Source organism: Oryzias latipes, chromosome 7, assembly GCF_053564925.1.
Source record: "Oryzias latipes strain Hd-rR chromosome 7, Olatipes_Hd-rR_3.1".
Lineage (NCBI taxonomy): Eukaryota > Metazoa > Chordata > Actinopteri > Beloniformes > Adrianichthyidae > Oryzias > Oryzias latipes.
This window is the reverse complement of record NC_136243.1, coordinates 28,960,017-28,974,631: the sequence shown is the minus strand read 5'-3', so window position 1 is coordinate 28,974,631 and position 14,615 is coordinate 28,960,017. Positions and strand designations below refer to the sequence as shown.

The 14,615-nt window shown below is 37.3% G+C and overlaps 2 protein-coding genes across 36 annotated transcripts in view; one reads left to right on the top strand and one right to left on the bottom strand.

The window, feature by feature from the left end:
* The window catches only part of cacna1db (calcium channel, voltage-dependent, L type, alpha 1D subunit, b), an 84,382-nt gene extending 81,304 nt beyond the window's left edge, over window positions 1–3,078 (bottom strand). For 34 of the 35 annotated variants that reach the window (XM_023956439.2, XM_023956440.2, XM_023956443.2 and 31 more), the window contains exons 1-2: window positions 2,900–3,078; window positions 466–934 (exon numbers count right to left, since the gene is read on the bottom strand). In XM_023956439.2, the coding sequence (XP_023812207.1) occupies window positions 466–934; window positions 2,900–2,933 (503 nt within the window). In that variant the 5' untranslated portion in view covers window positions 2,934–3,078. Of the gene's footprint in view, window positions 1–465; window positions 935–2,178; window positions 2,389–2,899 lie in introns of those variants that run through there. The other variant, XM_023956441.2, reaches the window with a different exon arrangement.
* A 3,719-nt stretch (window positions 3,079–6,797) lies between these two features.
* dcp1a (decapping mRNA 1A) lies at window positions 6,798–13,962 on the top strand. The gene is made up of 9 exons (XM_011476852.4): window positions 6,798–6,990; window positions 7,285–7,325; window positions 7,813–7,940; window positions 10,064–10,130; window positions 10,310–10,448; window positions 10,627–10,707; window positions 10,877–11,446; window positions 11,540–11,764; window positions 12,412–13,962. The coding sequence occupies exons 1-9, from the start codon at window positions 6,859–6,861 to the stop codon at window positions 12,490–12,492; spliced, it is 1,464 nt and encodes a 487-aa protein (XP_011475154.1). The 5' UTR covers window positions 6,798–6,858; the 3' UTR covers window positions 12,493–13,962.
* The last annotated feature ends 653 nt before the right edge of the window (window positions 13,963–14,615 follow it).

Sequence of the window (14,615 nt, the reverse complement as noted above, 5' to 3'; positions counted from 1 at the left end):
ACTTGTAATGGGCTTCACCCTAAAGGATTGCATCCTGAGTGGAAAAAAAACTTTAACTTTGATGTACAGAATGTCAACATTATTCCATTATAGTCAAAAACCCAAAATTAGAGGGTCTTCATTTTTAGATTTTTATTTTACTTCTAAAAAGAAATGCAGAGTTACTGCCACTCAAAAAAAGGAATCTGAAGGGTGTACTCTTAAATTCCTTTTGGAAAGGGGATGTGCTGCAAGGTGAACAACAAACTTGCTGAAAAACAACTGCATATCTTTTAAAAATGAGAACATTTGTAAAAAAGAAATTATTACCTGGAAAATGTATCCTGATTTGATGCTCAGAAAGACTTTTAAAAGGTTTATAAACTCAGTCTTCCAATATCTGCACACAGAAGAATCCAGTCACACAACCATTCAGTCATAATCCATCCCTCCCACAGGAGGTTCCATCTCTAGAGTTAAGGATACTTCCACTCCACCAGGCTGATGCAGGCCCTGCGAATTGGGTTGTTGAGTGTGAGGCAGAACAGGGCTCTTGGTGGCCTGCTGTTGGTTGATCCTCCTTGTTTTTTGCTTTTGGCATACTGCTGCCTTTTCCTTTGTGCCAGTGATCCCGCAGGAGGAGGTCCACTGGGGCAAACCGAGGGCCGTGAACTTATCTCGGGCTTCTCCACATCTTCCTGTGCTTGTCGAGCAGCAGTAATGGCAGCATGCCACGCAAGAACCGGGCTAACAGCGGAACCAGCACCTCCTGGGCCTTGACAACTACTGTTGGCCCCAAGGAGGCCATGAGCGGACCCGACGGGCTTGCCAGTGCTCACCGGGGGTTGAAGGGGCTCTGGAGACGGAAGCTGCTGCAGATGGGTGTGGCTTTCTGACCAGAGAGCTGAGGAGTCCGTGGAGGCAGTGGTCCGATTGTTGTTGGCATGTTGTGCCCCTGAAGAGTAAGAAAAAAATGAAATGCTGTGACTGGAAGATCAATTAAAGAAACTCAATTTCAAAAACCAGAGACTGCTTCATATTGTGGCTTTATACTCTTAACAGGAGTTCTATGGGTTCATCCACGCAACATCTCCCAATCTGATCTATTTATTTATTTGTAAAGTGTAGCAGAAACGGGGCAATTTTTACCACAATTTCATTAAGTTCTAAGTTATGTAACAGTAAATGAACAAATATGGAAGAATTTTGAAAAATAAAGTGTTTAATGCCTTTTAAAGTTAATAATACTGCATTTAGCAAAAATAACAGCTGTTTGAACAACGTTACTTCATTACTATATGGATATGAGCAGAAGTAGAGCTCTGTTAATGCCGACCCAGATGCTTAATTTCTGGAAATATCTAAGCTAAAGCCAACATATTTTTGGATGGAAATAGAGATTACATTTCCTTAAAGAAAACATTGCAGAGTTTAACGTTCTCCAACTAAAAAGGGACATAAATGGTAAGACCAGACAGGATTTTTACTTTTCACATTAAAAGTGATGTCTTCTTGAATCATTCCCTGAGAATAGCAGCATGAGTCTAATGAGAAATCCGAAACAGGTTGACAGAAAAAGTGTAGAAAGCATGGTTCAGCAGGACAGTACGAGGGAAAGAGTGAGGGCACCCTTCATGGCCGAGGGAGATAGTCATTAAAATCAATGCAGACCATGAGGGGGAAAGACAGTGCCCTTGACACAGACACTGCAACTGCACAGCATTACAGCCTCCTGCCCAGCATCAGTCCATCAACACCAGCTCTCCTTAACTGTCACCCCTTAGGGAGCTTTCCTTGACATTGTTTATTTTTTAATAAGTTTGGACTACTTAAAAGCAAAACAAAAACTACTTTAAAAACTTTTTCCAAAGAAAATCTGAATATTTTCTGACTTTATTAAGCATAAATTACAAAAAAACATCACGAAAACCTGCCCCATGCTGAAAAACACAATATTACAACAAACACTTTTTCTAGAAACCAATTCGCTTCCCTAGTGATTTAATAGCTGAACTGCCAAAAAAAAACATTTAAAAGAAGAACAATGAAGATAAACCATTTGCGAAAAGGGGAAAAATTAGAAGCTGTTCAGAGAAAAGGCGCACAGATTAAGCAGATATCAAGAATAAACCAAACGAGCGCTCCTCTCGCCCCCTCAGCGCTCCAACTCTCCTCTGCCCGCGCGCGCACGGCGTTTACCTTCAGACTGTTCTGCTTCTTGCATCCTCGAATCCACATCGAAAAGATCCGTTTTAAATCCAACTCATCGTTGGAAGAAAACACCCGACGACGCAAAAGTGAGCGGAGGCGCTAGCCTGAACGATGACATGTTTTCTGAGCGCAGAACCTGACAGGAGCGCCGAACATTTTCGCCACATCCGGGTGCCTGGCCGCAGATCCGCGGCGTGTGCGACAGGACGCGCTCACACACAGCGCCCGTCAGCCCACTGCTGTCAGTTACTGCGCTGTGGCGGAGCAATGCAGCCATAATCTCCACGGGCGGCATTATTCTGGCATCACTCTTAATGTCAACGCACTTGTTGCTGAGGAGCAACCCTCATTCCTGTCGCAAACCTATTGTTATGTTGTACACATTCAGAATATTTTAAGTAAGTACAAAATAAATTTAAATTCTCAGAAATAATCCAAGAAAATATGTTAGGGGTTGTAGGTTAACCGTTGTGTAACAGTAGCCTCCTAACAGGGTTTGTCCACAATTTACGCATTTTATTAAAAGGAATTATATTTACTCAAAGTTTTCAGCAGAATTTAGTTTTCTCCCATATTAAGCCAAACAATGAATAAAACCAAACCGCTCTTTGGAACAAGTTATCCTAGCCTTTGCTTCTTCTTGTTGGTCATTGTCATATGATGATAAATGAATTACCAACGCCATAAAGCAACAAATCTCAGGACTTACCCCTGAGGGGTCTTCCCCTTATAATCAACGGCATTCAGTCACCCAGCTCCTCTCTGAAGCCTCATAGCGCCGTTTTCTGGGCCAACTCTCCAACAGGGGGAGAGGTAATGAGTTGTTTCAAGCTCTACGGGAAGGTTACCAGTGATTGGATTACCTATGCCTGGATGCAGGATGAAACTACTTCATGGTAGAGCGTAATCCCTCAACAATAATCCCTGCACCAGTGTTCTATTAAGCAGGTAGCAACAACACTGTACCAAAACAATGATCCATCTCAACCCTAAAAGGCCATGACAGACCCATAACAAGCAAGAGGGTACACACATAAATAGCCGGGCTAAAACTACAGATTGAAGCAAAGTCCAAAATTCTTCTGCCTCCTAACAACAATGTTTTACTTTTATTTAACCCATTATTTCACAGCCATTCCTTAATGCTTTAGTGTGTAGGGTCAGCATTAAAACTCCCCCCCCTCATTTTTCATTTTTAAGTGTAATCGATTGGCTTCTACTAGACAAAATCTCTAAACTTTTGTTATAGTTAAACATTTGTTTTATTTTTTGCTTTCACTGTATTGAATAAACCTATCTTAAAAAGGAAGGAAATTTGTGTTTGATAAAAAAAAAAAACTTCTGTTGTAATATTTTTCTAATCCTCTTTATTTCTAGATAACTTTTTTACAGTCAGCTTCTAATTCAAAGGGTTTTTGAGGAGCCTCACAATCTCAGACCACTCATCAATGCATCACAAAAACATCAGAAATATATCTTACACTCTTGGAAAGTTTGTAAATTCCCAATGTGGTATGTTCCACATTTGAAAAGAACATGCTTTTTTGAAGCATATAGATTTAATCATTTCTTTTTCTTTGTAGCATTTTTGGGGGGGGGGTTGGCAATCAACTATTTAATCTTTTCAAAATTTGCTAAAACCTTTCTGGTGAGGCCAAATAGCTTTAATTAGCCTACTAGTCACTCATTGACTCAGGTGCTTCCAATGAGGTTCCTGATTGGGAGCACCTGAACGCATCCACCCTGCTACAGTGGTCCTTAGCTGTACAGTGCCTGAGCAGTTTAGGTCAACTTTGAGGTAAAGTTCTCAAAAACCAAACATTACATTGAGTGAAAGAATAGAATGGCCTGCATAGTTCTGACTTCAACCTCACTGAGCACTTGTGAGTTTAGCTTGACTGTTCAATTCTCCCAAGTGCATAACACAATCTGGTTTAGGACAAATCCTGGTTAAAGAGTGGGATGCTCTCCCACAGCTGAAGGGATTGCTGTGACATACGCTTCTTTAACACTCCATAAAGACTCGTCTATGAAAGCAATAAACTGTTAAATTTGAATGTCTGGTTATTTCCAACTGTACTCAACCAAGCAAAAAACTTGAGTCATGGCAGAGGAAGCTGGTTGGCAATGGCAAAAATGGAATGACAAAAATTACATAGAGACAGCCCACATATTCAACTCTGCTACTCATCGCACAAATTTATAATTACAGGAAATAATGTATAATTTTAGAGGTCAAGATGGCTTTGTAAAAGTTTTTTTTTTAAATAATTGTTAGACAGGCCTACATAATCTATCCAAGCACATATTTTAAGAATTTGTGCTGGAATTTGGCTCACACATAAGCTTAATCACTTAATGAGGAAGATTTTAAGTTGTTGTTTTTTTAAGCAGTCGATCACATGTAAAAATAAATATAAACATGTTCTACTCATGTTTCAAACTACTTTTCAAAATGTAATTCAACACAGTTGAAGCTGTTACATTGTTCGTTCACTTGGTTATTTTTCACCAATGTTTTTATTTTTGATTTATATTTTGATACGTAAACTAACAATGGAAAGACACGGAGATGCACGTTGTTCTGATTTGTTTTAAATAAAATAAATATAAATTAAGGATTTCTATCTTTCTTCCTTTTTTTCACAGAAGTTGCAGAGTTTAGTAGAAGTTGTTTTTTTATTGAACTTCAAACAAACAAATACACATAGCTACAACAGAAAGAAATAAAAAAAGAATAAAATACAAATAAAAGAACAATTAAAATAAAAAAACATTAAAATTGTAGTTTACAATGCTAGGGGTTGTCATACAACATGTAATCTTCAATGAAAATAGACAGTTTTATTGCATTTTTGTTTTTTATTAATTTCAGAGATTTAAAATATTAACTGATCTCTATATCAACTGTATTAAATAATGGTTTGGTTTTGAAATTCTGCTCTTGTGAATTAAACATTTCCCAGATATTAATAAAGTATTGAATGTCAAATAAAATAGATTATCACCAGAAACCATTCCAAATAATATGATGCGCTTTTGTAATTGAATAGAAATAGGAAAGGGAAACTTTGAGGAGCACCAAGAAAAAAAATCCTCCCAAAAATTGTTAACATATATACATTCCAAAAACAGATGATCAAGTGTTTCTATATTTATGTCACAGAAAGAACAGTTATTTTCTGGAAAACCAAAATGTATACGTAGTAGTTCTTTGCACGGATAGACTGCATTCTTACATCAAAATCACATTTTAGGAGGAATTCAATGCCCCCCAGATGGGAGAAAAAGTTTGAAGGAATATGAAACAAAATATTTATTTCATTTTGCAGAAAAGCCCTAAGCCAATTTATTTTAATCATACTATTCAAACTTTCAAAGTCTATGGCTTTAAATCCACCTTCACTGTAATCCTGAATTATTATTCATTTTTTATGTAATGAGTTTTGTTTTTCCAGATGAAGTTAAAATTGCCCTGGTTTCTTGTTTTCCTTGCAGATTTAGGAATTGGGAGTGAATATGCTGGATAAATGAATCTGGATAAACAATCTAATTTAGTGAGAAACATTCTGCCCAGAATAGAAATGTCACGCTGTGACCACATGTTTAAATTTACTTACAATTCACACTTGCTGAGATTTAGTTTTAAACCAGTTGCTTTAGAATAGGAATCTGCGGTTTGAAAGATCTCCGGTATTTGATGACTCTCCTTCATGAATACGGCCGTGTCGTCTGCCAGCTTAGTAATGGCTAACTGTTCTCCCAGGACATTGAGTTTACAGAAACCAGAGTTTGTTATAAGTATTGATAACATTTCTGTTGCTGTTATAAAAAGCAACGGTGAAAATTGGACAGCCTTGTTTAATTCTTTTGTTAATTAAAAATCTGGGAGAAATGCCATTCGGTGAAATAACTACACTGTTCGTATCGTTATAGATTGTTTTAACAAAACTTATGAAATTAGGTCCAAATCAAAATAATTCTAACTAAAACGTTTATCCAGAACAGATTTAAATTAAACATTGAGACACTTTGTAGCTTTGGTTGTGATTCCCCTGAAACAGTTATCCATCTTTTTTGGTATTGTCCCAAAGTTAAGGTGTTTTGGCAGAAGATGTGTGATTTTATTAATGATAAAATTGATTCTTGTTTTGTCTTGTTTTGGAAAGATGTCTTGTTGGGTCTAATATAAAAAAATATGCAAAAGGACTCTTGTTTACTTCTAAATCTTTTACTCATTTTGGCAAAATTCCATGTTCATAAATGTACATTTTCAGGTAGAAAACCCTGTTTCACTGTATTCTTTTCTAAATTAAATCAGTATATCAACAGTATTCGAAATTCAGAGAAGCAAAAAGCAATCAGAACATTGTCTGTATGTGATAGATTCAGTATTTTTTCGTAGAGTTTAACCCCCTGGCTTATAACTATTTCTAGTCTTGTTCTTCTGTTTGTTACAGAAGTGTATTTGATATTTGCAGTTGTGGTTTTTTTTTCATACCTAAAAGTACATTTTTGTAAAATGGCATAATGTGCAATAAAGTTGAGCTTTAAAAAAAAATAGTGGAAGTGGGGAACTATTTTTGAGCGCCGCCACTTCCGGGGACAAGCGAAGTTGAAAGTGTTTCAAAAAAATTCGTCCGTGTAGGTACAACAGACCGATCCAAGATGGAAACTGTAAGTGCGGGACATATGATGAGCTTAGCAGCTCTTCAAAGACAAGACCCCTATATAAACAAATTACTAGATGTAACTGGTCAAGTTGCACTTTACAACTTTAATTCTAAAGTAAACGAGTGGGTAAGTTCATTAGTTACTTTATGATTTTCTGTGATTCGAATGAGGCTTTATCATCATGTTTACTTAGCTCATGGTGCTAGCCCTCGTTAATCAAAACGCGACAGTAGCACTATGTTCACTAAAGCTTTACCGTACGTGGACCTTTATGCTTCGTTATTTTAGCTAATGCTATTTCTAGTCCTTTCAATTTTTGTATTTTTAAATGTATTTCCTTTAGTTAAACTATTGTTCACAGATTCGGCAGCACCTTTTCAGAACATGTTTTGACTTGTAATGTTATTTTAAACATTTTAGGAGAAGACCGACATCGAAGGCACTCTGTTTGTTTATGCCAGGTAAGATTAGCACTTGAACTCGTAATTTGATTGTTTACTTCATCATTGGGTGCTCTGCGCATGTGCACAGGCCACCGTAGGCGTATTTGTAAACAAATCGAGAAAACTTGCCCCAGCCTAGATTTTTATGTTTACAGTACAAAAAATGAATTTTGCTCATCAAACAATTTGCCAAGAAAACTGTACATTTATGATTTAATATAACTGACTTTTTTTTGCCTCAGAAATTTTTAAATCAAGTCATGTGCATTTATTTTCTGTCTTTTTTAGAAAATCATTAGGAAAATTAACAATAAAACTTGTTTTTAAAAATTGCCAGATTATATTTACCTTTAAACAAAGAATTGTAAAAACTAGAAATGTTTTTATCAATTTTGAAATATCCAACATTTCACTGTCATAAAAGTTTTTTTCAAGTGTTTTTTAATTGCTTTGTCAACAGTAAACAATGAAGCATTATCAACAGAGTGATGTTTGTTCCTTTTAGGTCTGCTTCTCCTTATCATGGCTTCACCATCATGAACAGATTAAGTACAGTCAACCTTGTGGAGCCTATTAACAAAGACCTGGAATTCCAACTGCAGGATCCTTTCTTGCTCTACAAGAATGGCAACTGTAAGTGGTTTGAATAAAAATCCTCATCAAAGTATGGAAGAGTTGTAATCATTAATTTAATTCAAAAGTGCTTTATAATGATGTTCTATTTAAGTAGATTTCAAGGAATAGTGATCTTTTGAAGCTACAAGGTATTCATTAAAACCAGGATGAGGCTGCCCACATGATTATAGAGTGAAACGTCTTGAGTTGAGATGAAGACATGCTGATTTAATGCTTAGATCACATTTTTTGTTGAAAATAGGAAGTCGTAAAAATTTCTGACCACATTGTCGATACAAAATTAGAATAAAGCACAATTCACTGAGTAATCCAGGACATTTTTGCCAAAGTAAAATGGAAATTTTCAAGTTAACTCTTGTTTTTTAAATACGCCGTTTTATTTGCAGCTTTTTTGTCCATTTCCTTTATTCTTTGTGAACCCACCTTAATGTATAAGTCATTGTAGTGCACCGCGGATTCACAAACTGTCAAAAGTGGCTGTCATACCTAGTTTGTGAACAATCTATTGTTCACAAATGCTCAAATAATTCTGACAGTACCTCTGAACATTCTGGATAAACACCTCCCCAGTGTTCGGTGGAACATCTCTTCTCCTTTTTGCTTGAACTCATGGTGACTTCTTGAAGCATTAAGCAGGAACACTTTGTCATTCATGGCCTACAGCGGCCTCGTAAACAAGCGCTTCCAGCTGGTTTTGCAACAGTTATCCTTCGCATTTGGGTCAAAAAGCAAAAAGAGTTCAAAGTTTCATTCATCAAACTTCTTCTGCTATAATTGTTTTAGTTTGCTGATTGTTCAATCCTGTAATTTCCTCCTGGAAAAATGGGTCAAATAGAAAAAAATTGCGCCATACTAGATCTTCAAAAAGTAGCTGACAGCACTTCCACCAAGATAATCAATGAGGAGTCTGAGCAGAAGTTTCATCAAAGCGATGAACAAAGAATTCGACTGCTTTCCCATTTGTTTGCTGATGAGAAAAGTTAGCATAGCCAAGGTTAAAGTCAAAGTGGATTGTTCTCCTTTGGGCTTTGGTTTTCCCAGCAGCCTGGCAGGTATGGAAGCCATGATGCAGTGTTTTGTTGGTGATCCAATATAGTCTGCTTCTCCAGTAGCTTCACTCAAGTCTTCGGGGCTTTTGTCATCGCTTACTTCCTTTCTGTCAGCTTTAGTTTCAAAAAGATAAAATGAAGAGCAGTTTTCTCAGGAAACATTAGCTGATAATGCTCCTTGAGTTGAGGTGAAGATACATCCGTCTTGGCAACTAAGCTTTTCTCTGCAAACGTTAGTCGAAGTGGTTTTTTTTTGTTTGTTTGTTTTTCCGTCGGTTGGTTTTCAGTCCCGTCTCACTCTGTTAGTTTATCCACTTGTTTGGAGAGAAAAATGTTTCTGCGCTTTTTCTCCTTTAGTGTAGGTTTGGCTTTGAAGGTGGAGATTCCAATTCTGATCTTGAAAGTCCTGCAAAAGAACAACCCACCCTCTGAAGGAGAAATGTCACCATCAAAAACGATCAGGATCCAAATATAATTCTCCAAATAAAGGGTTTAAATGTTTACGTTTCGCTCCTGTGAGTGGTGCAGAGCTCACTGCAAATGTGCTTGGATGTGGAGAATAGTGTTGCAGAGAAACACTTGGACACACCTGTTTACACCTCATCCTTTTCCCTTTGGACGCTGATGGTGCTGCAGGGAGGCAAATGTTTTGGTTGCCGGGTTACTGTTGCTTCACAAGAGATTCAGACACCGGGATTTTACAACACACTTGCAACATAAAGTAATAACAACCAGATATTATTTTTACAGTTAAACCTTTTTGTAATTACATTATTTTACATTTCAGTAGTAGTTTGATCTGTGCGATCAAAGTCCTTTCATAAACTTCAGTTTTTAGTTTTCCACATCTGGTTCTTGGAAGAATTCTGTGAACTTCTTTTATTCTATCAGTTTTTTTACCCATTTTATTCAAACAGATGTTTAAACTTTAGGATTATTAAGTAAGCTTTAATATTTGATCTTGTTGTTGTTGAGAACTAATGATTAAATTAATCATTCACAGCCTTTTGGGGTTATTTTTTTGCATTACTGCTTTACCTAACAGAATGTCTGTTTCTATATTTCTTCTAGTGGGCATCTACAGTATTTGGTTCTATGACAAGAGGGACTGTCGGCGCATAGCTCAGCTGATGCTCAAGTAAGTGAGCTGAAATGTACCCAATAAGTTAGTTTATTAATGAGGTAAAACTGTAGGTGAATTCAAAATCCTATTTGCATTAGTATTTCAGACGTGTAAATGTACCAAGGAACCAAATGAAAAGTTTGAAATGATACAAACAGTGCTGTACGGGACGTTTATAGTTGAGTCTCTTTCAGGATCGTGAAACAGGAAGCAGACCATGCTCAGAGAAAGACCCCAGAGAGGACGGAGGCCGCAAGAACCAATGGGATCACCGAAACGAAACCTATTGACATCCTGGAGCTGCTTAGCAAGGCCAAGGAGGAATACCAAAGAGTAATTACAAATAAAGTCTTACTCTGTTTCACCTTTAACTTAACTTTCATTTTTAAAATGTCGACTACTTTGTTTTAAGTGGTCTTCTTGGGGTGTTATTTTTAGTTCTAGTGGACTTTAACGGGTAAGATGAGGCCAATTTTAACTGCATTTTGCTTGATTTTCAAATGTGACGAAGGCCCAGGCAGGGGAATCGGAGATGTCTGTTGACACAAGTGTTAAAGTGGAACATCCACACAGAGCAGCGTCACCCGAAAAGGTATGTGCATCGCACAGGCTTAGTGAGAACCGTAAGTAAGTGAGATTTTGGGACCACAAGCCATTTGACATTTGGGTGATCAGTAAACTGAAAGCACATCTATCTTCATTAGTTCTGTGTCGGTCAGTTGATTGCTTGGTTAACAGAGTTGCTCTCCTGCTCTCATCAGAGTTCTCATACAGTGGTGAAGCAGATCACAGTTGAAGAACTCTTTGGATCGTCTCTGCCTAAGGAAACCTCTCTCTTCAACAAAGCTGCGCAGGAATCCACTTCTTCCAGTGACCTCCCTGCTTTTGTGCAGAAACCAGCGTATCCTGTTTCAGTTCATCAAAGTCCGCTCCTCACAGGCCACGATCCCGGGTCACGCCGGCAACAACAAGCCCCTAATCTAATCCCTTCTCCTTATGCAATGAACCCCGGTCCGGTTTTACAGCATGTGGTCCCACGGCCCGATTCTCAATCCCACTGTTCGGTCCCTCCTCTGATGATGCCTTCAGCTGGTTCGGAGCACCTCGCTGCATCGTCTGGTCTGACCGACCCTGCAACGCCTTCCACAGCCTTTTTGAGAAAGGAAATACTGGATTCAATCAAACCTGTGATCCCTTCTATGAATTCAGACGTCCACAAGCCCATGCTTGCACCCAACTTCATCCCAAACACTTTGGTTCCACCCCACAGCTTCCAGGAACACAACATGGACTTTTTCTCTAAGCCTCCAAACCTCATTAAGCCCATGTCTGTAAGTCCCGATTTGTTTGCTAAACTCATCAATGAGTCTTCTCTACCTTTCTCCCCTCAACATACAAGCAGAGAGCTGTCTTTGTGTTTGCAGACTCTCCCCATGAGTCCAGGTCCAGCCGTTCCAGGGTCAGAGATCTCAGTGCTTCTCTCTCCGAGTGTTTTCCAGCAGAATGTCAATAAAAACCCCTCAACAGCAGCGCCAGCGGTCCCTCCTGCGGCCTCTGAGCCGTCTTCAGCATCTGGAGGAGCTTTAGATTCTCTCCCAACCGCCTGCAGTAGAACTCAGCTCCAGGAGACTTTGATTCATCTCATCAAGGTAACCCAGTGGTATTTGACAGAAAGTGTGATGTTGGGAGGGTCAGAACCTTCTCCTGTATCACACGGTGATAAAAAAAATATTGGAGAATGTTACAGGAAAGCTTTAGTTCCTGTTAGATTAAAAAAAAAGAATAATAACTTTTTGATTATTATTAATTTTTTTTCAAAAATGTCTGGACTTTCACCGTACTTACTTCCAGCTCCAATGAAATGAAGTGGCCATTTTTTCACGATGTGGACGCTGCCATGTTGAAGCCAGACAATGTCAGTAAGAAGCGATTGGTCTTAGTCAGCGTTTCTATGCCAACCACTCTCACCAATCAAGAGTGAGCTTGTTGGAAGTCCACACCCCTACCACTTGAAAGCAGGATGGGCTTCATGAAAACCGTCAAATGTTTGGAACGTTAGACGCGGGGGCCAGTAAGCACCACACTTTATTGAGGCATTTGATTGGCCTTATATAACTTGAATACCTTGCACTACAGAAAAAATCATAGTTTTTAAATGTTAGAAAAGGTAGCAGAGCAACTTCCCAATAGAAGTCGATGGGATTTACTAATGATTCTGTCTTTAAGATATGAATCTAACTTTTTGTTTTGTCTGACTTTAACAGAGTTTGTTCTCTTTTGTTTCTTGTTTGTCCAGACTGACTCAGACTTCCTCAGTGCCATCCATAATGCATACCTGCAGAGTTTATCCAGAGATTTAGTAAACATGAAGCTATAGTCCTCACAGAAAAAAAGCTGAAGATCACAGGAGACACAAGAAAGGATTAACAGGGCATGCTCTACATCGCTAACACTGATGTCCCGGACATGTGGATCAACGTTTATTCTTCTACGATCAGAGAAAAACTTCTTTATGGAACAGATGTGGGAACAAGAAGACAGATTTTTGCTTTTCAGACTTTTCAAAAGAAAAGAAAATGTCAAACCACTGGCCAGATGTTGGTACTTTGTGGTTTCATTTTATTTTGAAGGACAGGACTACCATAACAGACGTTTAGTGAGATCATCGTTTTCTTCTCGTTTGGACTGTTGATTGGTTTTTCAGCTATAATAACAAGTAAACTCTGCTGTGTCTTCTGTTCATCACACAGAATTGTGGAGTTGAAGATTATTAGAAGAGTTATGACATTTATCGTTGATTAAACCATTTTTATGTGATTGTCTAGAAAAGCACTTACAGCTAGAAATCTCTTAATTATGAGAAAGTCCCTATGAATGGGTTCATGTTATGGTTTTGTAGAGGAGCTTCCTGTTGACCCCTCCTTGTCTTCTTGCATCTGTTGTCACATCTCCTTTATGAAGTTGGGGTGTGATGTGTGACAATACCACCACATGGGGCAAATGTATACTACCCTCAGGATTCTGCAGTTCAATTATCATTTAAAAAAACTCCAAAAATATCTGAATTCTCCCAAACAGCTATTTTAAAATTAACCAAAGGTGGAGCAGAGGAGCTTTTGATTGCTCCATCCCAAATATATATATTTTTTTACCCCCCCCCCCGAAGCCAAATGATTGAAAAGAAAAAATCACCTTTCTTTCATGTGTCTGTTTACAGTCTTTTTTATTTTTTTTTTGGTTTTCATTTTTATACCTGGATCATCAAATATTTGGTTGGTGAACTTGACTTGTGTATGTGCGGTAAAAATATAACACAGCACCAAAAAACAATGAAAACTGACCTAATGCTTATTCAAAACAGCTTCCAATATCGTCAAAAATATAGACCGGTGATGCCAGTAAAGAGGACAAATCTTACATCAGTGGTCATAAATGGAAAGAATAAACAAGATTTAATGGACAATAAAGAATTTTAGAAAAAAAATTAAGTTAAAGGTGTAACAACTGAAAGAAATCTCGATTTTCATCTAATTTATTTAGTATAAAAACCTAAACTTTAAGCATTAGTTCAGAAATAAAGCAATGTATTTTGTCTTTTTGGTCTAAAAAGTACACTGACATTTCATAATGATGGCATTAATAGCTTTAGGTCAGCTATTTGGATGTATGTGTTTGCTCTGAGTTTAAAAATTAACATCCATTTGTTTAAAAAAAAACTTTTTCTGTTATTTTGAAATCAATACATGATGTATTGATCTCATTGGAGTATGATACATTTACATTAAAAGCATAATTTGCTCTCATTTTTTGTTAAATAAAAATTGAATAAATGTATTTTTAATCCTGATTTCATATGTTTTACAGTTTAGCTTTAAAATAACTAATGTGGGTTTGTGCTAAATTATTGAAAGACATGTTTTGGTTTTACTCAATTGTTTGGCTTTTTGTGGTGTTAAATTATATAAATGTAAAATTTTCCCAATGCATAATGGTTCTAGAAAAATTCATCTTTACAAAAAGAACATTTAGATTGTTTTACAGAAGGTTTTCCCATAAAACATTGTTTTTATTTTATTCATTTTTAAATCTGGTAAATGTGTTTAATTACATTTGACCACTAGATGTCACTATTACCATGCGTGTTCTGGAAAAGGAAACGCCTCTACAGGGAACACGTGTTCCAAGTCATTTTCATCTCAACTTCAAATTTAAAGGCAAACTTTTTTTTGTTTCCACTGAACTCTTACATTTTTTGTGATTTATATTTAGAAAAGGCTATGTTTTACTGATACTGAGCTAAGTTTATTATCTAGCCCTTTTTTGCATCTTAATTTAGATTCCCATCACTATCCAGGATGTGAAATCTTGCAATTAATTCAACCAATTCGTGCTTTTAGTGCCTTTTACAGTGCTCATATAGATGTTGAAACAGAGAGACAGAAATTAACATTTAAAGACAAAAACATCACCTTATGCGATCAGATAGAAAACAGTGCAAAA

What these genes read in the sequence shown, in the direction of transcription:
- dcp1a (XM_011476852.4), top strand. Translation starts at nt 6,859, where the DNA reads ATGGAAACTGTAAGTGCGGGACATATGATGAGCTTAGCAGCTCTTCAA. An exon ending in CCAAGGAGGAATACCAAAGA is followed by an intron (nt 10,449 to 10,626) that starts GTAATTACAAAT and finishes AATGTGACGAAG; the next exon opens with GCCCAGGCAGGGGAATCGGA. An exon ending in CTTTGATTCATCTCATCAAG is followed by an intron (nt 11,765 to 12,411) that starts GTAACCCAGTGG and finishes TTGTTTGTCCAG; the next exon opens with ACTGACTCAGACTTCCTCAG.